At 43.7% G+C, this 26,468-nt stretch overlaps 1 protein-coding gene across 1 annotated transcript in view; it reads left to right on the top strand.

Annotated features, from left to right (window-relative positions):
- The window catches only part of RP1 (RP1 axonemal microtubule associated), a 659,535-nt gene that overhangs the window by 187,097 nt on the left and 445,970 nt on the right, over nt 1-26,468 (top strand). The window contains exon 19 of the mRNA XM_044295389.1: nt 17,098-17,184. Coding sequence (XP_044151324.1) covers nt 17,098-17,184 — 87 coding nt within the window. The remainder of the gene's footprint in view (nt 1-17,097; nt 17,185-26,468) is intronic.

The following is a 26,468-nucleotide window of genomic DNA, read 5'->3' as shown; positions in this document are numbered from 1 at the left end:
CATTCAATAAAATCTCGAATTATCGAAATTCGCAAATATATGACGAATATTCTACAAAATATTAGTGAAATATCGCAAATTCGAATATAGCCCCTGCTGCTCATCACTACTCTGCACTCATTACCTATATTATTTGCACCTGTTTGAACTCGTTATCTGTATAAAAGACACCTGTCCACACACTCAATCAGACTCCAACCTCACCACCATGGCCAAGACCAAAGAGCTGTCTAAGGACACCAGGGACAAGGTTGGGATGCGCTACAGGACAATAGGCAAGCAGCTTGGTGAGAAGGCAACAACTGTTGGTGAAACTATCAGAAAATGGAAGGAACACAAGATGAATGTCAATCTTCCTCGGTCTGGGGCTCCATGAAAGATCTCGCCTCATGGGGTAAGGATGATAGAACTACATGGGAGGACCTGGTCAATGACCTGAAGAGAGCTGGAACCACAGTCTCAAAGATTACCGTTAGTAACACATTACGCCATCATAGATTAAAATCCTGCAGGGCATGCAAAGCCCCCATGCTTATGCCAGCACATGTCCAGGCCCATTTGAAGTTTGCCAATGACATCTAGATGAACCAGAGGAGGTATAGGAGAAGGTCATGTGATCAGATGAGACCAAAATAAAACTTTTTGGTTTCAACTCCACTCGCCATGTTTGTTGGAAGAAAGATGAGTACAACCTTAAGAACACCATCCCAACTGTGAAGCATGGGGGTGGAAACATCATATTTTGGGGGTGCTTTTCTGCAAAAGGGACAGGACGACTGCACTACAGTATATGGAAGGGAGGATGGATGGGGCCATGTATCATGAGACTTTGGCCAACAACCTCCTTCCCTCAGTAACAGGATTGAAGATGGGTCGTGGTTTGGTCTTACAGCATGACAATGACCTGAAACACACAGCCAGGGCAACTAAGGAGTGGCTCTGTAAGATGCATTTCAAGGTCCTGGAGTGGCCTAGCCAGTCTCCAGACCTGAACTCAATGCAGTCCAGCGACAGCCCCGAAACCTGAAAGATCTGGAGAAAATCTGTATGGAGGAGTCGGACAAAATCCCTGCTGCTGTGCATGCAAACTTGGTACTACAGTAATGACTTCTGTAATGGCAAACAAAGGTTTCTGTACCAAATATTAAGTTCTGTTTTTCTATTGTATTAAATACATATTTCATGCAATAAGATGCAAATCAATTATTAAAAAATTATATACAATCTAATTTTCTGGATTTTTTTATTTTTTTTTAGATTCTGTCTCTCACAGTTGAAGTGCACCTACGATAAAAATTACAGACCTCTCCATTCTTTGTAGTTGGGGAAGCTTGCAAAATCGCCAGTGTATCAAATACTTATTTTCCCCACTGTATACCAAAAAAATGAATACTAAAATTCTCACGTTTTCACACTGGCCACTAGGCCTAAAATGCATTAAAAGTGTTGTCCCACTTCAGCAAATGGCACTTATCATGTAGAGAAACAATCATGAATAGGGATGAGCGAACTCGAACTGTATAGTTCGGGTTCGTACCGAATTTTGGGGTGTCCGTGACACGGACCCGAACCCGGACATTTTCGTAAAAGTCCGGGTTCGGGTTCGGTGTTCGTCGCTTTCTTCGCGCTTTTGTGACGCTTTCTTGGCGCTTTTTGAAAGGCTGCAAAGCAGCCAATCAACAAGCGTCATACTACTTGCCCCAAGAGGCCATCACAGCCATGCCTACTATTGGCATGGCTGTGATTGGCCAGAGCACCATGTGACCCAGCCTCTATTTAAGCTGGAGTCACATAGCGCCGCCCGTCACTCTGCTCTGATTAGCGTAGGGAGAGGTTGCGGCTGCGACAGTAGGGCGAGATTAGGCAGATTAACTCCTCCAAAGGACTTGATTAACTGATCGATCTGCAGCTGTGGATCATTGAGCTGCTGATCCTCAATTGCTCACTGTTTTTAGGCTGCACAGACCGTTTGTCAGTCACATTTTTCTGGGGTGATCGGCGGCCATTTTGTGTCTTGTGGTGCGCCAGCACAAGCTGCGACCAAGTGCATTTAACCCTCAATGGTGTGGTTGTTTTTTGGCTAAAGCCTACATCAGGGTGAAGCTGTCACACCAAGTGCATTTAACCAGCAATAGTCTGTTCATTTTTTGGCCATATACAAAATCAGGGGCAAGCTGCGCCTGTCACCAAGTGCATTTAACCCTCAATGGTGTGGTTGTTTTTTGGCTAAAGCCTACATCAGGGTGAAGCTGTCACACCAAGTGCATTTAACCAGCAATAGTCTGTTCATTTTTTGGCCATATACTAAATCAGGGGCAAGCTGCGCCTGTCACCAAGTGCATTTAACCCTCAATGGTGTGGTTGTTTTTTGGCTAAAGCCTACATCAGGGTGAAGCTGTCACACCAAGTGCATTTAACCAGCAATAGTCTGTTTATTTTTTGGCCATATCCCAGTCTAATTCTGTCACTAAATCCATACCGGTCACCCAGCGCCTAAATACTAGGCCTCAAATTTATATCCAGCTAAATCTGTCCCTAGTGCTGTAGCTGGGCGAGTTATTTAGTGTCCGTTCAAGCACATTTCTTGTTCTGGGTTGAAATACAATTCCCAATTTAGCAATTTCATAATTTAGTGGTTTCTGCTATATCAGAGCTATTTGAAATCTATCCCTAAAAGGGTATATAATATTCAAGGTGCACATTGGGTCATTCAGAATAACTTCACACACACCCGCTACTGTGTATTTCCAAGTCTAATTCTGTCACTAAACCCATACCTGTCACGCAGCGCCTAAATACTAGGCCTCAAATTTATATCCAGCTAAATCTGTCCCTAGTGCTGTAGCTGGGCGAGTTATTTAGTGTCCGTTCAAGCACATTTCTTGTTCTGGGTTGAAATACAATTCCCAATTTAGCAATTTCATAATTTAGTGGTTTCTGCTATATCAGAGCTATTTGAAATCTATCCCTAAAAGGGTATATAATATTCAAGGTGCACATTGGGTCATTCAGAATAACTTCACACACACCCGCTACTGTGTATTTCCAAGTCTAATTCTGGCACTAAACCCATACCTGTCACCCAGCGCCTAAATACTAGGCCTCAAATTTATATCCCGCTAAATCTGTCCTTAGTGCTGTAGCTGGGCGAGTTATTTAGTGTCCGTTCAAGCACATTTCTTGTTCTGGGTTGAAATACAATTCCCAATTTAGCAATTTCATAATTTAGTGGTTTCTGCTATATCAGAGCTATTTGAAATCTATCCCTAAAAGGGTATATAATATTCAAGGTGCACATTGGGTCATTCAGAATAACTTCACACACACCCGCTACTGTGTATTTCCAAGTCTAATTCTGGCACTAAACCCATACCTGTCACCCAGCGCCTAAATACTAGGCCTCAAATTTATATCCCGCTAAATCTGTCCTTAGTGCTGTAGCTGGGCGAGTTATTTAGTGTCCGTTCAAGCACATTTCTTGTTCTGGGTTGAAATACAATTCCCAATTTAGCAATTTCATAATTTAGTGGTTTCTGCTATATCAGAGCTATTTGAAATCTATCCCTAAAAGGGTATATAATATTCAAGGTGCACATTGGGTCATTCAGAATAACTTCACACACACCCGCTACTGTGTATTTCCAAGTCTAATTCTGGCACTAAACCCATACCTGTCACCCAGCGCCTAAATACTAGGCCTCAAATTTATATCCCGCTAAATCTGTCCTTAGTGCTGTAGCTGGGCGAGTTATTTAGTGTCCGTTCAAGCACATTTCTTGTTCTGGGTTGAAATACAATTCCCAATTTAGCAATTTCATAATTTAGTGGTTTCTGCTATATCAGAGCTATTTGAAATCTATCCCTAAAAGGGTATATAATATTCAAGGTGCACATTGGGTCATTCAGAATAACTTCACACACACCCGCTACTGTGTATTTCCAAGTCTAATTCTGGCACTAAACCCATACCTGTCACCCAGCGCCTAAATACTAGGCCTCAAATTTATATCCCGCTAAATCTGTCCTTAGTGCTGTAGCTGGGCGAGTTATTTAGTGTCCGTTCAAGCACATTTCTTGTTCTGGGTTGAAATACAATTCCCAATTTAGCAATTTCATAATTTAGTGGTTTCTGCTATATCAGAGCTATTTGAAATCTATCCCTAAAAGGGTATATAATATTCAAGGTGCACATTGGGTCATTCAGAATAACTTCACACACACCCGCTACTGTGTATTTCCAAGTCTAATTCTGGCACTAAACCCATACCTGTCACCCAGCGCCTAAATACTAGGCCTCAAATTTATATCCCGCTAAATCTGTCCTTAGTGCTGTAGCTGGGCGAGTTATTTAGTGTCCGTTCAAGCACATTTCTTGTTCTGGGTTGAAATACAATTCCCAATTTAGCAATTTCATAATTTAGTGGTTTCTGCTATATCAGAGCTATTTGAAATCTATCCCTAAAAGGGTATATAATATTCAAGGTGCACATTGGGTCATTCAGAATAACTTCACACACACCCGCTACTGTGTATTTCCAAGTCTAATTCTGGCACTAAACCCATACCTGTCACCCAGCGCCTAAATACTAGGTCTCAAATTTATATCCCGCTAAATCTGTCCTTAGTGCTGTAGCTGGGCGAGTTATTTAGTGTCCGTTCAAGCACATTTCTTGTTCTGGGTTGAAATACAATTCCCAATTTAGCAATTTCATAATTTAGTGGTTTCTGCTATATCAGAGCTATTTGAAATCTATCCCTAAAAGGGTATATAATATTCAAGGTGCACATTGGGTCATTCAGAATAACTTCACACACACCCGCTACTGTGTATTTCCAAGTCTAATTCTGGCACTAAACCCATACCTGTCACCCAGCGCCTAAATACTAGGCCTCAAATTTATATCCCGCTAAATCTGTCCTTAGTGCTGTAGCTGGGCGAGTTATTTAGTGTCCGTTCAAGCACATTTCTTGTTCTGGGTTGAAATACAATTCCCAATTTAGCAATTTCATAATTTAGTGGTTTCTGCTATATCAGAGCTATTTAAAATCTATCCCTAAAAGGGTATATAATATTCAAGGTGCACATAGGGTCATTCAGAATAACTTCACACACACGCTTCTGTGCATTTCCAAGTCTAATTCTGTCACTAAATCCATACCGGTCACCCAGCGCCTAAATACTAGGCCTCAAATTTATATCCAGCTAAATCTGTCCCTAGTGCTGTAGCTGGGCGAGTTATTTAGTGTCCGTTCAAGCACATTTCTTGTTCTGGGTTGAAATACAATTCCCAATTTAGCAATTTCATAATTTAGTGGTTTCTGCTATATCAGAGCTATTTGAAATCTATCCCTAAAAGGGTATATAATATTCAAGGTGCACATTGGGTCATTCAGAATAACTTCACACACACCCGCTACTGTGTATTTCCAAGTCTAATTCTGGCACTAAACCCATACCTGTCACCCAGCGCCTAAATACTAGGCCTCAAATTTATATCCCGCTAAATCTGTCCTTAGTGCTGTAGCTGGGCGAGTTATTTAGTGTCCGTTCAAGCACATTTCTTGTTCTGGGTTGAAATACAATTCCCAATTTAGCAATTTCATAATTTAGTGGTTTCTGCTATATCAGAGCTATTTGAAATCTATCCCTAAAAGGGTATATAATATTCAAGGTGCACATTGGGTCATTCAGAATAACTTCACACACACCCGCTACTGTGTATTTCCAAGTCTAATTCTGGCACTAAACCCATACCTGTCACCCAGCGCCTAAATACTAGGCCTCAAATTTATATCCCGCTAAATCTGTCCTTAGTGCTGTAGCTGGGCGAGTTATTTAGTGTCCGTTCAAGCACATTTCTTGTTCTGGGTTGAAATACAATTCCCAATTTAGCAATTTCATAATTTAGTGGTTTCTGCTATATCAGAGCTATTTGAAATCTATCCCTAAAAGGGTATATAATATTCAAGGTGCACATAGGGTCATTCAGAATAACTTCACACACACGCTTCTGTGCATTTCCAAGTCTAATTCTGTCACTAAATCCATACCGGTCACCCAGCGCCTAAATACTAGGCCTCAAATTTATATCCAGCTAAATCTGTCCCTAGTGCTGTAGCTGGGCGAGTTATTTAGTGTCCGTTCAAGCACATTTCTTGTTCTGGGTTGAAATACAATTCCCAATTTAGCAATTTCATAATTTAGTGGTTTCTGCTATATCAGAGCTATTTGAAATCTATCCCTAAAAGGGTATATAATATTCAAGGTGCACATTGGGTCATTCAGAATAACTTCACACACACCCGCTACTGTGTATTTCCAAGTCTAATTCTGGCACTAAACCCATACCTGTCACCCAGCGCCTAAATACTAGGCCTCAAATTTATATCCCGCTAAATCTGTCCTTAGTGCTGTAGCTGGGCGAGTTATTTAGTGTCCGTTCAAGCACATTTCTTGTTCTGGGTTGAAATACAATTCCCAATTTAGCAATTTCATAATTTAGTGGTTTCTGCTATATCAGAGCTATTTGAAATCTATCCCTAAAAGGGTATATAATATTCAAGGTGCACATAGGGTCATTCAGAATAACTTCACACACCCGCTACTGTGCATTTCCAAATCTAATTCTGTCACTAAACCCATACCTGTCACCCAGCGCCTAAATACTAGGCCTCAAATTTATATCCCGCTAAATCTCTCGTTACCGCTGTCCTGTTGTGGCTGGGAAAGTTATTTAGTGTCCGTCAAAGCACATTTTTGTTCTGGGTTGAAATACAATTCCCAATTTAGCAATTTCATAATTTAGTGGTTTCTGCTATATCAGAGCTATTTGAAATCTATCCCTAAAAGGGTAGATCATATTGAAGGTGCACATAGGGTCATTCAGAATAACTTCACACACACGCTTCTGTGCATTTCCAAGTCTAATTCTGTCACTAAATCCATACCGGTCACCCAGCGCCTAAATACTAGGCCTCAAATTTATATCCCGCTGAATTTGAATACAATACATTGGGCCAAATAATATATTTGTTGTTGTGGTGAACCATAACAATGAGAAAAACATCTAGTAAGGGACGCGGACGTGGACATGGTCGTGGTGGTGTTAGTGGACCCTCTGGTGCTGGGAGAGGACGTGGCCGTTCTGCCACATCCACACGTCCTAGTGTACCAACTACCTCAGGTCCCAGTAGCCGCCAGAATTTACAGCGATATATGGTGGGGCCCAATGCCGTTCTAAGGATGGTAAGGCCTGAGCAGGTACAGGCATTAGTCAATTGGGTGGCCGACAGTGGATCCAGCACGTTCACATTATCTCCCACCCAGTCTTCTGCAGAAAGCGCACAGATGGCGCCTGAAAACCAACCCCATCAGTCTGTCACATCACCCCCATGCATACCAGGGAAACTGTCTCAGCCTCAAGTTATGCAGCAGTCTCTTATGCTGTTTGAAGACTCCGCTGGCAGGGTTTCCCAAGGGCATCCACCTAGCCCTTCCCCAGCGGTGAAAGACATAGAATGCACTGACGCACAACCACTTATGTTTCCTGATGATGAGGACATGGGAATACCACCTCAGCATGTCTCTGATGATGACGAAACACAGGTGCCAACTGCTGCGTCTTTCTGCAGTGTGCAGACTGAACAGGAGGTCAGGGATCAAGACTGGGTGGAAGACGATGCAGGGGACGATGAGGTCCTAGACCCCACATGGAATGAAGGTCGTGCCACTGACTTTCACAGTTCGGAGGAAGAGGCAGTGGTGAGACCGAGCCAACAGCGTAGCAAAAGAGGGAGCAGTGGGCAAAAGCAGAACACCCGCCGCCAAGAGACTCCGCCTGCTACTGACCGCCGCCATCTGGGACCGAGCACCCCAAAGGCAGCTTCAAGGAGTTCCCTGGCATGGCACTTCTTCAAACAATGTGCTGACGACAAGACCCGAGTGGTTTGCACGCTGTGCCATCAGAGCCTGAAGCGAGGCATTAACGTTCTGAACCTGAGCACAACCTGCATGACCAGGCACCTGCATGCAAAGCATGAACTGCAGTGGAGTAAACACCTTAAAACCAAGGAAGTCACTCAGGCTCCCCCTGCTACCTCTTCTGCTGCTGCCGCCTCGGCCTATTCTGCTGCTGCCGCCTCGGCCTCTTCCTCCGCCTCTGGAGGAACGTTGGCACCTGCCGCCCAGCAAACAGGGGATGTACCACCAACACCACCACCACCACCTCCGTCACCAAGCGTCTCAACCATGTCACACGCCAGCGTTCAGCTCTCCATCTCACAAACATTTGATAGAAAGCGTAAATTCCCACCTAGCCACCCTCGATCCCTGGCCCTGAATGCCAGCATTTCTAAACTACTGGCCTATGAAATGCTGTCATTTAGGCTGGTGGACACAGACAGCTTCAAACAGCTCATGTCGCTTGCTGTCCCACAGTATGTTGTTCCCAGCCGGCACTACTTCTCCAAGAGAGCCGTGCCTTCCCTGCACAACCAAGTATCCGATAAAATCAAGTGTGCACTGCGCAACGCCATCTGTGGCAAGGTCCACCTAACCACAGATACGTGGACCAGTAAGCACGGCCAGGGACGCTATATCTCCCTAACTGCACACTGGGTAAATGTAGTGGCAGCTGGGCCCCAGGCGGAGAGCTGTTTGGCGCACGTCCTTCCGCCGCCAAGGATCGCAGGGCAACATTCTTTGCCTCCTGTTGCCACCTCCTCCTTCTCGGCTTCCTCCTCCTCTTCTTCCACCTGCTCATCCAGTCAGCCACACACCTTCACCACCAACTTCAGCACAGCTCGGGGTAAACGTCAGCAGGCCATTCTGAAACTCATATGTTTGGGGGACAGGCCCCACACCGCACAGGAGTTGTGGCGGGGTATAGAACAACAGACCGACGAGTGGTTGCTGCCGGTGAGCCTCAAGCCCGGCCTGGTGGTGTGTGATAATGGGCGAAATCTCGTTGCAGCTCTGGGACTAGCCAATTTGACGCACATCCCTTGCTTGGCGCATGTGCTGAATTTGGTGGTGCAGAAGTTCATTCACAACTACCCCGACATGTCAGAGCTGCTGCATAAAGTGCGGGCCGTCTGTTCGCGCTTCCGGCGTTCACATCCTGCTGCTGCTCGCCTGTCTGCGCTACAGCGTAACTTCGGCCTTCCCGCTCACCGCCTCATATGCGACGTGCCCACCAGGTGGAACTCCACCTTGCACATGCTGGACAGACTGTGCGAGCAGCAGCAGGCCATAGTGGAGTTTCAGCTGCAGCACGCACGGGTCAGTCGCACTACAGAACAGCACCACTTCACCACCAATGACTGGGCCTCCATGCGAGACCTGTGTGCCCTGTTGCGCTGTTTCGAGTACTCCACCAACATGGCCAGTGGCGATGACACCGTTATCAGCGTTACAATACCACTTCTATGTCTCCTTGAGAAAACACTTAGGGCGGTGATGGAAGAGGAGGTGGCCCAGGAGGAGGAGGAGGAGGAGGAGGAAGAGGGGTCATTTTTAGCACTTTCAGGCCAGTCTCTTCGAAGTGACTCAGAGGGAGGTTTTTGGCAACAGCAGAGGCCAGGTACAAATGTGGCCAGCCAGGGCCCACTACTGGAGGACGAGGAGGACGAGGATGAGGAGGAGGTGGAGGAGGATGAGGATGAAGCATGGTCACAGCGGGGTGGCACCCAACGCAGCTCGGGTCCATCACTGGTGCGTGGCTGGGGGGAAAGGCAGGACGATGACGATACGCCTCCCACAGAGGACAGCTTGTCCTTATCCCTGGGCAGCCTGGCACACATGAGCGACTACATGCTGCAGTGCCTGCGCAACGACAGCAGAGTTGCCCACATTTTAACCTGTGCGGACTACTGGGTTGCCACCCTGCTGGATCCACGCTACAAAGACAATGTGCCCACCTTACTTCCTGCACTGGAGCGTGATAGGAAGATGCGCGAGTACAAGCGCACGTTGGTAGACGCGCTACTGAGAGCATTCCCAAATGTCACAGGGGAACAAGTGGAAGCCCAAGGCCAAGGCAGAGGAGGAGCAAGAGGTCGCCAAGGCAGCTGTGTCACGGCCAGCTCCTCTGAGGGCAGGGTTAGCATGGCAGAGATGTGGAAAACTTTTGTCAACACGCCACAGCTAACTGCACCACCACCTGATACGCAACGTGTTAGCAGGAGGCAACATTTCACTAACATGGTGGAACAGTACGTGTGCACACCCCTCCACGTACTGACTGATGGTTCGGCCCCATTCAACTTCTGGGTCTCTAAATTGTCCACGTGGCCAGAGCTAGCCTTTTATGCCTTGGAGGTGCTGGCCTGCCCGGCAGCCAGCGTTTTGTCTGAACGTGTATTCAGCACGGCAGGGGGCGTCATTACAGACAAACGCAGCCGCCTGTCTACAGCCAATGTGGACAAGCTGACGTTCATAAAAATGAACCAGGCATGGATCCCACAGGACCTGTCCGTCCCTTGTCCAGATTAGACATTAACTACCTCCCCATAACCATATATTATTGGACTCCAGGGCACTTCCTCATTCAATCCTATTTTTATTTTCATTTTACCATTATATTGCGATGCTACCCAAAGTTGAATGAACCTCTCCTCTGCCTGTGTGCTAGGCCTAAATATATGCCAATGGACTGTTGCAGTGGTGGCTGACATGAAGCCTGATTCTCTGCTATGACATGCAGACTAATTCTCTGCTGACATGAAGCCAGATTGTCTGTTACGGGACCTCTCTCCTCTGCCTGGGTGCTGGGCCTAAATTTATGACAATGGACTGTTGCAGTGGTGGCTGACGTGAAGCCTCATTCTCTGCTATGACATGCAGACTGATTCTCTGCTGACATGAAGCCAGATTGTCTGTTACGGGACCTCTCTCCTCTGCCTGTGTGCTAGGCCTAAATATATGCCAATGGACTGTTGCAGTGGTGGCTGACGTGAAGCCTGATTCTCTGCTATGACATGCAGACTGATTCTCTGCTGACATGAAGCCAGATCCTCTGTTACGGGACCTCTCTCCTCTGCCTGTGTGTGTGCTGGGCCTAAATATATGCCAATGGACTGTTGCAGTGGTGGCTGACGTGAAGCCTCATTCTCTGCTATGACATGCAGACTAATTCTCTGCTGACATGAAGACAGATTCTCTGTTACGGGACCTCCCTCCTCTGCCTGGGTGCTGGGCCTAAATATATGCCAATGGACTGTTGCAGTGGTGGGTGACGTGAAGCCTCATTCTCTGCTATGACATGCAGACTAATTCTCTGCTGACATGAAGCCAGATTGTCTGTTACGGGACCTCTCTCCTCTGCCTGTGTGTGTGCTGGGCCTAAATATATGCCAATGGACTGTTGCAGTGGTGGCTGACGTGAAGCCTCATTCTCTGCTATGACATGCAGACTAATTCTCTGCTGACATGAAGACAGATTCTCTGTTACGGGACCTCCCTCCTCTGCCTGGGTGCTGGGCCTAAATATATGCCAATGGACTGTTGCAGTGGTGGGTGACGTGAAGCCTGATTCTCTGCTATGACATGCAGACTAATTCTCTGCTGACATGAAGACAGATTCTCTGTTACGGGACCTCTCTCCTCTGCCTGTGTGTGTGCTGGGCCTAAATATATGCCAATGGACTGTTGCAGTGGTGGCTGACGTGAAGCCTCATTCTCTGCTATGACATGCAGACTAATTCTCTGCTGACATGAAGACAGATTCTCTGTTACGGGACCTCCCTCCTCTGCCTGGGTGCTGGGCCTAAATATATGCCAATGGACTGTTGCAGTGGTGGCTGACGTGAAGCCTCATTCTCTGCTATGACATGCAGACTAATTCTCTGCTGACATGAAGACAGATTCTCTGTTACGGGACCTCTCTCCTCTGCCTGGGTGCCGGGGCCTAAATATCTGAGAATGGACTGTTCCAGTGGTGGGTGACGGGAAGCCAGATTCTCTGCTATGGAACCTCTCTCCAATTGATTTTGGTTAATTTTTATTTATTTAATTTTTAATTTAATTCATTTCCCTATCCACATTTGTTTGCAGGGGATTTACCTACATGTTGCTGCCTTTTGCAGCCCTCTAGCTCTTTCCTGGGCTGTTTTACAGCCTTTTTAGTGCCGAAAAGTTCGGGTCCCCATTGACTTCAATGGGGTTCGGGTTCGGGACGAAGTTCGGATCGGGTTCGGATCCCGAACCCGAACATTTCCGGGATGTTCGGCCGAACTTCTCGAACCCGAACATCCAGGTGTTCGCTCAACTCTAATCATGAACATTAATTGTGTTGTTATCAACTCTGTTGTGATCTAATTCCACAACAGTGGCTGTGATATGTAATATGCTGTAATAAATACTTTTCTTTTTTCATTTCCATCATGATATCAGCTTGAAAAAGGGCCTAAAAAATTAGGCCCAAAACTTTGCTGTACTAGTGATATGCTGTTTACGGTTGAATTAAATAAGGACACGTTTTCTAAATTGCAAGAATTCTGGAGTGCCATCTGAAGTTATCATGTAGAGAAAGTTAATACAAGGCACTTACTAATGTATTGTGATTGTCCTTATTGTCTCCTTTGCTGGCTTTTCTATTATATTATACACTACTCATATCCAGGGGTTACGACCACCACTGCAGCTCAAATTTGAGGTGGTTGGGACAGGATCTTCTGCACATACGTGCCTATTTGCATTCTCAAAGTCCGGGCCACCAAAAAGGCTGGCGCTTCATATAGTATGAACGCACGACCACCACTGCTGGATTCCCAGGTGGTCGTAACCCCCTGGATATGAACAGTGTATAATGTGATGGGAAAATAAATCAAACCAGCAAAGGAGGCAATATGGACAATCACAATACATTAGTAAGTGCCTTGTATTCCATTTCTCTACATGATAAATGCTTTTGCTGAAGTCAGACAACCCCTTTAAGACTTCCTGACAATGGACAGGAGCTGACCTCATTGACTTACAGTTGCAAGAAAAAGTATGTGAACCCTTTGGAATGATATGGATTTCTACACAAATTGGTCATAAAATGTGATCTGATCTTCATCTAAGTCACAACAATAGACAATCACAGTCTGCTTAAACTAATAACACACAAATAATTAAATGTTACCATGTTTTTATTGAACACACCATGTAAACACTCTCAGTGCATGTGGAAAAAGTATGCAAACCCCTAGACTAATGGCATCTCCAAGAGCTTATTGGAGTAAGGTGTCAGCCAACTAGAGTCCAATCAATGAGATGATTAGAGGTGTTGGTTACAGCTGCCCTATAAAAAACACACACCAGTTCTGGGTTTGCTTTTCACAAGAAGCATTGCCTGATGTGAATGATGCCTCGCACAAAAGAGCTCTCAGAAGACCTACGATTAAGAATTGTTGACTTGCATAAAGCTACAAAGGATTATAAAAGTATCTCCAAAAGCCTTGCTGTTCATCAGTCCACGGTAAGACAAATTGTCTATAAATGGAGAAAGTTCAGCACTGCTGCTACTCTCCCTAGGAGTGTCCGTCCTGTAAAGATGACTGCAAGAGCACAGCGCAGACTGCTCAATGAGGTGAAGAAGAATCCTAGAGTGTCAGCTAAAGACTTACAAAAGTCTCTGGCATATGCTAACATCCCTATTAGCGACTCTACGATACGTAAAACACTAACAAGAATGGATTTCATGGGAGGATACCACAGAGGAAGCCACTGATGTCCCAAAAAAAAAGATTGCTGCACATTTACAGTTTGCACAAGAGCATCTGGATGTTCCACAGCAGTACTGGCAAAATATTCTGTGGACAGATGAAACCAAAGTTGAGTTGTTTGGAAGAAACACACACTGTTTGGAGAAAAAGAGGCACAGCACACCAACATCAAAACCTCATCCCAACTGTAAAGTATGGTGGTGGGGGCATCATGGTTTGGCGCTGCTTTGCTGCGTCAGGGCCTGGACGGATTGCTGTCATCGAAGGAAAAATGAATTCCTACGTTTATCAAGACATTTTGCAGGAGAACTTAAGGCCATCTGTCCACCAGCTGAAGCTCAACAGAAGATGGATGTTGCAACAGGACAACGACCCAAAGCATAGAAGTAAATCAACAACAGAATGGCTTAAACAGAAGAAAATACGCCTTCTGGAGTGGCCCAGTCAGAGTCCTGACCTCAACCCGATTGAGATGCTGTGGCATGACCTCAAGAGAGCGATTCACACCAGCCATAGTCAAGAATTACTCCTGACCGTTGCGCACGTCTGATCTGCAACAACAGGAAACGTTTGGTTGAAGTTATTGCTGCCAAAGGAGGTTCAACCAGTTATTAAATCCAAGGGTTCACATACTTTTTCCATCTGAACTGTGAATATTTACATGGTGTGTGCAATAAAAACATGGTAACATTTAATTCTTTGTGTGTTATTAGTTTAAGCAGACTGTGATTGTCTATTCTTGTGACTTAGATGAAGATCAGATCACATTTTATGACCAATCTGTGCAGAAATCCATCATTCCAAAGGGTTCACATACTTTTTCTTGCAACTGTATATAAGAGTTTTCTAGGCATGATCTGTGACCTGTGCAGAGCGAGAATAACGAGAATTAAAACAAACGCATCAAATATTTTTTTTAAATATGTTTAACGCTAAAACGTGACATAAAAGGTCATTTTCTGATGACACATTCCTTTTAAACATTTTCTGTCCAGTGATGGTCCAACTAAGACTATTCACCACTCAAGGGATCACCTTGCAATTTAGATTAAAGGGAACCTTTCATGTTGAACAGTCTGAGCTGAAGACAGCATGTTATAAAGCAGGAGGAGCTGAGCACATTGTATTTCATTCATTTAAATTCCTGTTCTTTCTGCACGTTGAAGTCCAGGAGGCGGTCCTATCAGTGATTGACAGCTATCTCTGTATACACAGCCATAGAGGGAAGGCTGTCAATCACTGATAGAACCGCCTCCTGGACTGCAAAGCTCAAAATAAGCTGGAATTTAAATGTATAAATGACAAGTTTTACTGAGTCTTTGCCCACAAAACTATATATGAATCTGCTCTGCATCTTGAGATCTGTAACCTGCTGCCTGTGGATTATTTTGCAGCAGGTTACATTTTGATTATACGTAAATCCTATAGTTGCATGCCTTAGGCTATTTTCACACCTGCGTTCGGTGCGGATCCGTCTTGTATCTGCACAGACACATCCGCACCGATAATGCAAACGCTTGTATCCGTTCAGAACAGATCAGTTTGCATTATTCTTTAAAAAAAAAGTCTAAGGCCCCTTTCACACGGGTGAGATTTCCGCGCGGGTGCAATGCATGAGGTGAACACATTGCACCCGCACTGAATCCGGACCCATTCATTTCTATGGGGCTGTGCACATGAGCAGTGATTTTCACGCATCACTTGTGCGTTGCGTGAAAATCGCAGCATGCTCCTCTTTGTGCGTTTTTCACGTAACGCAGGCCCCATAGAAATGAATGGGGTTGCGTGAAAATCGCGAGCATCCGCAAGCAAGTGTGGATGCGGTGTGATTTTCACAAACAGTTGCTAGGTGACGATCGGGATGGGGACCCGATCATTAACATAACATGGTTATAAGGGAAAATAATTGCATTCTGAATACAGAATGCATAGTACAATAGGGCTGGAGGGGTTAAAAAAAAAAAAAAAATATTAAACTCACCTTAATCCACTTGTTCGCGCAGCCCGGCATCTCTTCTGTCTTCATCTGTGAGGAAAAGGACCTTTGATGATGTCACTGATGGATCATGTGACGGACCATGTGATGAGCGTAATGATGTCATCAAAGGTCCTATTCCTCACAGAAGAAGACAGAAGAGATGGCGGCTGCACGAACAAGTGGATTAAGGTGAGTTAAATTATTATTATTATTTTTTAACCCCTCCAGCCCTATTGTACTATGCATTCTATATTCAGAATGCTATTATTTTCCCTTATAACCATGTTATAAGGGGAAATACAATCTACACAACCTTGAACCCAAACCTGATCTTCTGTGAAGAAGTTCGGGTCTGGGTACCACATTCAGTTTTTTATCACTCGCGTGCAAAACGCATTGCACCCGCGCAATAAAAACTGAACAACGGAATGCAATCGCAGTCAAAACTGCAATTGCATACCTACTTGTGCCGCAATGCACCGGGACGCATCCGGACCTAATCTGGACACGCTGAAGTGTGAAAGAGGCCTAAGTCAAAACGGATCTGTCCTGACTTTCATTGAAAATCAATGGGGGACGGATCCGTTTTCAATTGCACCATATTGGGTCAGTGAAAACGGATTCGTCCCCATTGACTTACATTGTAAGTCAGGATGGATCCGTGTGGCTCCATATGGTCAGGCGGAATTCAAAACGCTGCAAACTGCGTTTTGGTGTACGCCTCAAAAGCGGACTGGAGACCAAACTCAGCCAAACTGATGCATTCTAAATGGATCCTTATCCATTCAGAATGCATTGGGGCTGAACTGATCCATTTTGGGCAGCTTGTGACAGCCCTGAACGGATCTCACAGGCGGACCCAGAAACGCCAGTGTGAAAGTAGCCTTAAAGGGGTATTCCCAGGATTTTTATACTGATGACCTATCATCAGGAAAGGCGCTGTGCTTGGTAAGCAAGTAGAAGGCCGCAGCAATCACAGGAGATAGGCAGGGGTCCCGAGTGTCGGATCCCACCAACCAGATATTGATGACCTATCCTGAGCATAGGTCATCAGTATAAAAATCCCGGAAAACCCCTCTAAGACACTATGCAATATCCATTCTTATTTCTTAGAGCGATATCTTATTTATTCTCTAACTAAAGTGCCTAAAAAGGATAATGCTATGAAAAAATGCCATGTATTATTTCATATTGGTCACTGATAACACTTTCTCTCTAAATAAAATATTATATTATTATAAGAAAACTGGTCATCAAATAACCTAAAGGAGGAGAAAATATGTACCTGCGACTCCCCCCCAATAGGGAAGCATTGAGGTCACCTGCAATTTTACAACAAACAGTACTTCTGTGTAAAATAACCTGAATATTACTTTATCTTGAATATTATCTTCCATGCTGTACCTTTCCAGGTGGAAATTCCAAGTATTGGCAACATTTACAAGATCAGGATAGGACAGGATGGAAGTGGAGATCATCATGAATGGGAGCTGAAACAAGTAAGTATTCACATAGCAGGATCTGTATTTTTACTGTGTTCCATCAGGCAGCTCAGCTGCCGGCTCCTTATCTCTGACATTAGAAACACTCATTATAGCTCAATTCCTACCTTACTGATAAGAATGTGGCTTAAATAATTATGACTTTTTAGTTACTGTATAGAGATAAGGTTTAGCTAGACAAACAGTTATTTTTTTGTGATAGAATGGCTCAATATCTTTACTAAAGACCAATTGAAGAAATTATGTTTAGCCTAAAATCAGTAAAAAGAATGCTCTTGAAGGCGTACAGAGCCTTCAAGCTCTGCAATTTTGGCAGAAGTGAAATGACTGAATTCTGTTTTTGGTTTCTTACTTAACACAAATATTTCTAATATAGAAAGAAAAATACAAGGATAGATGCAGATAAGCCACCATGTTATAAAGGAGAGATAGCATAGGTTCACAAATACAATCTAGGAGAGTCTACTTAGTATTATAACTGGACATAGATACAGTAAGTCTGTTATAAGGGGCCAGCAGCCTCGTGATCGCACATATTAAATGATATAAAAAGTTGGGACACTGTGTAAAATAGAAATAAATGCCAATAAATGCAAAATGCAATAATTTGCAAATCTCCTAGACCCATATTTTTATTCACAATAGATCTTGGAACACAAGTCAGATGTTGAAAGTGAGACATTTTACCATTTCATGATAAAAAATAAACTCATTTAAAACTTGATGGCAGCAACGTATGGGACAGGGGAAACAAAAGGCTGGAAAAGTAAGTGGTACTAATAAAGCAATTTGCTACTAAGTCACACAACTCAGTATAAAAAGAGCATGTTAGGCTACTTTCACACTTGCGTTCGGAGCGGATCCGTCTGGTGTCTGCACAGACGGATCCGCTCCTATAATGCGGAACCGTCTGCATTATATTTTACTAAAAAAGTCTAAGTACAATTTGTATTCAGACGGATCCGTCCAGACTTTACATTGAAAGTCAATGGGGGACGGATCCGTTTGAAAATTGAGCCATATTGTGTCACCTTCGAACGGATCCGTCCCCATTGACTTCCATTGTAACTCTGGACGGATCCGTTTGCCTCCGCACGGCCAGGCGGACACCCGGGTGTCCGCCTGCTGAGCGGAGCGGAGGACAGACGGTGCCAGACTGATGCATTCTGAGCGGATCCTCATCCACTCAGAATGCATTAGTGCTGGACGGATCCGTTCGGGCCGCTTGTGAGAGCCTTCAAACGGAACTCACAAGCGGAGCCCCAAACGCTAATGTGAAAGTAGCCTAAGAGAGGCAGAGTCTCTCAGATGCAAAAATGGGCAGAGGATCACCAATCTGCAAACAACTATATCTACTGCTTATCGGTAAACTTTTCAAAAGCCTGCATCTCTGATAGTATGGGGATGCATTAGTGCCTATGGCATGGGCAGCGTGCACATCTGCTATGGCACGATCAGTGCTGAACAGTAAATGGAGGTTTTAAAACGACCAGATACTGCATCTATCATAACAGCATGGCTTCACAGAAGAAGGGTCCGGATGCTAAACTGGCCTGCAGTACAGACATTACCCCAATAGAAAATATTTGGAGCATTATAAAACAACAACAAAAATACAGCAAAGGACTGATTGAGCAGCTAGAATCCTACATCAGACAAGAAGGGGGACAACATTCCTCTCTCTAAACTCCAGGAATTGGTCTCCTCATGTTCCAGACGTTCACAGACTGTTGTTAAAAGAAAAGGGGTGCTACATAATGGTAGACGTAGCCCACTCCCAACTTTTCTGAGATGCGTTGCTGCTATCAAGTTTTAAATTAGTCATTTTTTATGAAATGGTAAAAGGTCTCACTTTCAACATTTGCTATGTGTTATATCATCTATTGTGAATAAAAATATGGGTCTATGAAATTTTCAAATCATTGCATTCTGTTTTTATTTACATCTATTAACATTTTACACAACGTACCAACTTTTTGGGAATTTACCGTATGTTGTAGTTACTCAATATAGCCCATATATATTATACCTTCATAAATAATACATACATTGCTTATATTATTCCTCTCACTAACCTGAAAGTGTCATTCAGTTCCAAGATACATAGCAGTTCCTGGATAATACCATATAGTCACCAGGTAAATTGTGCATACAGTACCCAGATAGTACCATATATGAATAGTGGCAGTACCCAACAACAGCTAGCCCTAGGGCATTAAGATGAAAGAAACCCTGTATGTCCTCCATGCCAGAATCCCTGGATGTCCTCCATCTCAGAAACCCTGGATGTCCTCCATATCAGAAACCCTGGATGTCCTCCATGCCAGAATCCCTGGATGTCCTCCATATCAGAAACCCTGTATGTCCTCCATGCCAGAAACACTGGATGTCCTCCATGTCAGAAACCCTGTATGTCCTCCATGCCAGAATCCCTGGATGTCCTCCATGTCAGAAACCCTGTATGTCCTCCATATCAGAAACCCTGGATGTCCTCCATGCCAGAATCCCTGGATGTCCTCCATATCAGAAACCCTGTATGTCCTCCATGCCAGAAACACTGGATGTCCTCCATGTCAGAAACCCTGTATGTCCTCCATGCCAGACCATGCAGAAATGAAAGTTTCATCTTCATCATCTTGTTACAAGCATGATGAGAGAATTTTTCTTCTCCCCAAATCAGCATCCTAAACTGTACTCTTTACTAAGATTGGCTGGAGTGTGTGGGGAGGGTGACTGAGACTGAACCATAAATGGGTCTTAGACACAAGTTCTGCTCTCCAGCATTGAATCTGAGTCTTATTTTAGGATGAATGTCACATTTCATTGGATTTATTTCACTCTGAGTAACTCATCTCTATACAATGTGTACACAAAACCATTTTGATTTTATATACATGTGAAGATTACATGAAGCATACAATGAATAAATAATAGTCCTCATGATTTTAGCTTGGTGACCTAATTTCTATAGGAAGTAAATTACTAAGTGTTGGTTCTTTAGGTGTTGAGGTTAATGAGCAAAAATTATAAGAAGAAGAGCATGCTTTTAATAGAAACCTACAATTATATACTTTGCCTTTCTACTTTCATGGAGGCAGACTACGCACATGCTATGGGTAGGGGGACAGGGCCATGCTCCCTCTTCTTTTCCCGCCAAAAAAACACAGCATTTTCATGCAGCTGCCATTAGGGGGAGCTCAATGCAAAGGAATTATTCCAGCTTCCATTTCAGTAAATGGTAACTGTATACATTCTATGTGCTGAGCTCCCCTCTAGTGGTGGCTGCAGTCAGCCAGCTTTGTAATAGACGGGTAGCAGATTTGTCAGTGTATACATCAAGAAATATGATGCTAAGAATGAGTGCCATACTTATGAAGCACCTATTCCACTTCGAAGCCAAATAAAGTGAGTTAGGTGGAGGGCAACTTTTTTTATTACAAATTTTTATAATTAAAATGATTTCCACTTAAAGGGGGTATTCCCATCACAATGATCACTGTTAAATCTCGTAATGATTTGACAGTGATAATTTTTGTAAATACATTTTATTACCCAATTCCCACCCTTTTTGAGAAAATACGTCCCCTCTCACCTGATTGTTGTCTTTCGTCTCCCCTGGTTACGGCCACCTCTCCTGTCGAATCCCGCCGGGCCACGCTTGCGCAGAAGACTGAAGATTCTCTCCCGGCCAGGCCGCGCAATGTCCTGAACGCGCACACACCGCCGCGCATGCACCATGATGACTTCTTCCTGGCCAGTATAGTACAGAGCCGCGAACGCGCACGCCGGCTCTGTACTATACAGGCCAGGAATAAGTCATCATGGCGCATGCGCGGCAGCGTGCACATTCAGGACATTGCCCAGCCGGGAGAAAAACTTCAGCCTCCTTCGCAAGCGCGGCCTGGCCGGGAGAAGACGTCAATCAAGCACCGCCGAATCCAGTAAGTAAACGTCGCGCTGGACGAAGGTAAGCATCAAAAGTGAAGATGGGAATACCCCTTTAATAATAAAAAAGGTAAATTCATCAGAAATCTGGGACATTGTGCTTGTCATCTCCTTGGAGTGATTGCCCCACACATACTGGTTAACTGGGTGCATTACTAAGTTTTGTCCAAGACACATAAGAGTAGATAATCACGAATGTCGGTCATGCAAAAATCTAAATCATATCACAGAAAGCATAACCCAATTAAAACATAACTTTTAATACATACTATATAAAAGGGCCCAATTCGGGCTAACAATGTCTACCCCAATGTAACACTGCTATAATGATAATCAATAAGCAACTGGACTCCGAAGGCTAGTCTGGGGCTAGGTATCGGAAAGTCTGGCCCTGTCAGATCCCTAAAAACTGGCTCAGCCCAGAGGCACACCCTAATGGTGGATGCCCAATGTCAATAATCGGTGAGATAATTATCTGATACTGATGCATATTAGTTGATGCTGCTATCCTGCTCAATGGAGACCCCTATACCCTGAGGAAGCTGATGCACGTGAGTGTTCCATATGGACCTTTTTTCATTTCACCATCTTATTATAGCTAAGTTTTGCTATGGGATTCTATGAGTTCTGTGTATGCCATTGTCTATAAAACTCTGCCTTTCATGCTCAAATACCAGAGTTTTAAACCTGTGTAAATACAGTGCCTTGCAAAAGTATTCACCCCCTTAACTTTTTCCGTATTTTGGTGCCTCACAACCTGGAATTAACATGGATTGTTTGAGGATTTGCATAATTTAATTTACAGAACATGCCTACAACTTTGAAGATGTTTGTTTTTATTTATTGTGAAGCAAACAACAAATAGGACAAAATAACAGAAAAAGTAAATGTGCATAACTATTCACCCCCTAAAGTCAATACTTTGTAGAGCCACCTTTTGCGGCAATCACAGCTCCAAGTCCCTTTGGATAAGTCTCTATGAGCTTGCCACATCTTACCACTGGGATTTTTGCCCATTCCTCCTGGCAAAACTGCTCCAGCTCTTTCAAGTTGGATGGTTTGCGCTTGTGAACAGTAATCTTTAAGTCTGACCACAGATTTTTTAATGAATTAAGATCTGGGCTTTGACTAGGCCATTCCCACACATTTACATGTTTCCCCTTAAACCACTCAAGTGTTGCTTTAGCAGTGTGTTTGGGGTCATTGTCCTGCTGGAAGGTGAACCTCTGTCCTAGCCTCAAATCACGCACAGAGTGGGACAGGTTTTGCTCAAGAATATCCCTGTATTTAGCACCATCCATCTTTCCCTCAACTCCGACCAGTTTCCCAGTCCCGGCTACTAAAAAACATCCCCACAGCATGATGCTGCCACCAGCATGTTTACCCTGTGTGGATGGTGTTCTTTGGGTTATGTGATGTGTTGGGTTTGCGCCAGACATAGCGTTTTCTTTGATGGTCGAAAAAGTTCAATTTTAGTCTCATCAGACCAGATCACCTTCCTCCATCCATTTTGGGAGTCTCCCACATGACTTTTCACAAACTCACAACGTGCCTTTTCGTTTTTTTGCTAAAAGTAATGGCTTTTTTCTGGCCACTCTGCCTTAAAGCCCAACTCTATGGAGCGTACGGCTTATTGTCGTCCTATGTACAGATACTTCAGTCTCTGTTGTGGAACTCTGCAGCTCCTCCAGGGTTACCTTAGGTCTCTGTGCTGCCTCTCTGATTAATGCCCTTCTTGCTCGGTCCGTGAGTTTTGGTGGGCGGCCGTCTCTTGGCAGGGTTGCTGTTGTGCCATGTTCTTTCCATTTGGTTATGATGGATTTGATGGTGCTCCTGGGGATCATCAAAGATTTGGATATTTTTTTATAACCTAACCCTGACTTGTACTTCTCAACAACATTGTCCCTTACTTGTTTGGAGAGTTCCTTGGTCTTCATGGCAGTGTTTGGTTAGTGATGCCTCTTGCTTAGGTGTTGCAGCCTCTGGGGCCTTTAAAAAAAAGTGTGTATATGTAATGACAGATCATGTGACACTTAGATTGCACACAGGTGGACATCATGTCACTAATTATGTAACTTCTGAAGGTAATTGGTTGCAACAGAGCATTTTATGGGCTTCCTAACAAAGGGGGTGAATACATACGCACATGCCAATTTTCTGTTTTTTATTTCTAAACAATAGCTTTATTTATATATTTTTCAAATTTCACTTCACCACCTTAGACTATTGTGTTCTGATCCATCACATAAAATTCAGGTTAACAATATATTGAACTTAAGGCTGTAATGTAACAAAATATGAAAAAAGTCAGGGGGGGGAATACTTTTGCAAGGCACTGTAGGTAGACAAAGACTGGTTTCAGGTGAGTGTCATGCTCAGGACTCGGAGCACAGCTCCCGTCCTTTATTTTCAGCGCCGCCGGGGTTGCATATTGATTTATGATGCTATATAACCCTTAGAGGTCTGGAATGTATTAGATAACACTGGCATAAAGTGTCAGTGTTATCCAATACATTCCGGAAGTCTAAGGGTTACATGGCATCATAAATCAATATAAAGCTATGCGACTCCGGTAGTGCTGGAAGTTCAGGACGGGTACTGCGCTTCGAGTCCAGAGCGTGACACTCGCTCGTCTGAAACCAGCCAAAGGGTTAAGAACCTAGATGGACTGAACTAGACACAGCACTGGGACACTTTCTGAATTGAGATTTGGTGAGGCAACTGAGCTATTCTGACAACCCTGAAAAATCGAGATCCATTACATTCTGTACTAGAAAACGGCAAAACAATTTTTCATGTGTTTTTCATTAGCTCATCTTGAGGAATGACATTTTTCTATGTAACCCATCTGCTTTGAGAAAGGTTTGGTATTATGTAGCTGAGTTCGGCTGAGTCTTTTGTTGGCAGAGCTAATGCAAGCAAAAGGCCATAATTCTCGGAGGAAGTTTAATCTCTGAGAATATGTCATATTTTGTCTTAGACGACCCTCTGACAAATACATAGGGCCTAGAAAGTCTGTGCTGCTCTTTTTTTTATTGCTTATGTCTTCTGGCAGCCTGGATTACAGAACAATAGCAGCCTTATTGCCATGAAGGATTGGAGAGCTAGCACAGGGATAATAACATTGCACAGTCGTACTTCATATTCCCTCTTCCACATTGACTGCCTAAGCAGGTTAAGTCCTTTCTTGTCTGAAGAATAGAGGGAAAGTCAGCTTTGTGCTGTATTCCTGAAGGGGTATGCGGTCCCTGCATCTTAGCAATTTCTATCCTTATCGCATTCCCTTAAAATCACCAAATGAGTTATTCGAGCTGACAAGGTATAGTCGTCAACACACCAAAATATGCTAACAAAGCCTCAATAAAATCCTATAAAAGTACTTCACATGGAGAGAATAAGAATGGCTTGTATACAACAAATAAGACAATGTAATTGTATACATTTAGCAAGACTAATAAAGAGTTCCCTTTCTGCTATTCTTCAACTCTCCCTTGTGACCTTAAATATCCCCAAACTGGTAGAAATGCACAATGCCAAATTGCTTGTAATTCATCTAAGGCAGGATTTCCCAATCCTTTGAAAGTTCAAACTAGAAATCTCTGGAGCGCTGATAGCTTTAAGGTGGATATCCAGATGTGCAGTTAGAATCTAGACTAAGTCCCTCAGTACCCATAGGTGATGATCACCTGCATTTATTTCCCTCTGTGCTTGCTGCTTGGATGTTTGTTTGCTCAACTACATTAGGGTAGAACTGTGCTCTGTGACTACATCTTAGCTACAGTGACTACAGGAAGTCTGAAGTAGTCTGAGAAACATGCCCTGTCTCGTCATTGGTTCAGGTGGCTACTCTGCCCCTCCCCCTACACATCTGCCTCTTCTGATTGGCTTTGTCGTATAAAAATAAGTCCAATAAAAGCTCACCAAAATTGAGGTAAATGAGGCTTTTTAAGCCTTTTTAAGAGGTGGGGTTCTGAATGATCTCTTTAAAGGTAATCTGCCACTAAATATATCTCAATCAAACTAGAGGATCCGCTCACTCTGTTACATTTTGCATGCCGCTCCCCCACCACTTTGACTGACAGGGCCATGCAGTGAAAGTGTAATCATGCCTGTCCACCAAGCCTTATGGTCAAGACGCAGTACGCAGTACTTCTGTATTAAGTCTGCACTGAACATTGCAGTCAAATTGCAGGTGCAAGACTTAGGGGCAAGGCTAATTTGCAGACTAACTGCCATCCACTACTCACAGAAAGTAGAGGAGAATCTCCTTTCTGTCTCACAGTCACTTAGAAGCAGCCCAAGGAAATGGAAGACTTTACAGAGACGTACTGAGCTATATGGTTGTGAATGAAGCTCCTATGCTGAGCTATAACCTTCATATGTAGCTGTGTAGTCAGTCTTTGTCACTTCCTGAGTTTCTGCTCACTCCTACCCCCTCCCCTCTCCATAGACTTGCAATGACATGTATAATATGATCCTCTTGCACAGATGATCCACCCTGGATGGGAAAAGGGCATTTTTTCTAATTGAAAAGCAATAAGCGGGGAAGGGGGGGGGAGGGCTAATAAGCAGCTGATAACAGGAGAACTAGACGTTTGCCTCTGATAAGACATATTACAAAGTTTATTGTGGTCACTTGTACTATTGTTTTATGCAAAGTTGTGTAAAAAGTTAGTAACCATTTAAATGTGCCAAGAAATATTGCCTATTTATAGACTTGGGACTCCTCATTCTTATGATCAAGGAGGGCCTGACAGCTGGAATAGATGATTAATAATTTTCATGATAACCCCTTTAAATGATAACATGCTATATACAATCTACTAACATTAGGAAATATATTGAATTGTATAGTGAAATGGACCCACCAAGACAGGATTACATTGCTGTCCATGTAGAAGTAATAGTACTGCCTTCCTATAATTTTGGATGTGATTGGTTTGACTTTGGTCCCTAGGTATTGGGAAAAGTTGCTTCCTACACAACACTTTAGTTATGCCAAAGTCAACCAGATATGTGTAATGCAATTTCTTTCAGGACTAGATAAAAAGAAGTCTAATAACCACTGATTATATGTTTCTTCTACTTCCACTTGGAAACATTGCACCATCTTAACAAGAAGGAAAAAAGCAGTGCCATAAAATACAGTCCTAAAATGAGTTTGGCTTTTCTTGAGGTTTGTAGACCGTTGAGGAGACTCATTTGATCTTGAAATGTGTCTCTAAAATAAAAATATATTCTTCTCAACATAAGATATCTATTATCCTCTGTGGTGATCTACATCTGGAGTGGTGCTGTGCTTCCATGTCTGTGCACACTTGGCTTAGTCCCTGACC

The sequence above is a fragment of the Bufo gargarizans genome, chromosome 5 (genome assembly GCF_014858855.1).
Source record: "Bufo gargarizans isolate SCDJY-AF-19 chromosome 5, ASM1485885v1, whole genome shotgun sequence".
Lineage (NCBI taxonomy): Eukaryota > Metazoa > Chordata > Amphibia > Anura > Bufonidae > Bufo > Bufo gargarizans.
This window is presented reverse-complemented; position numbering and strand designations above follow the sequence as displayed.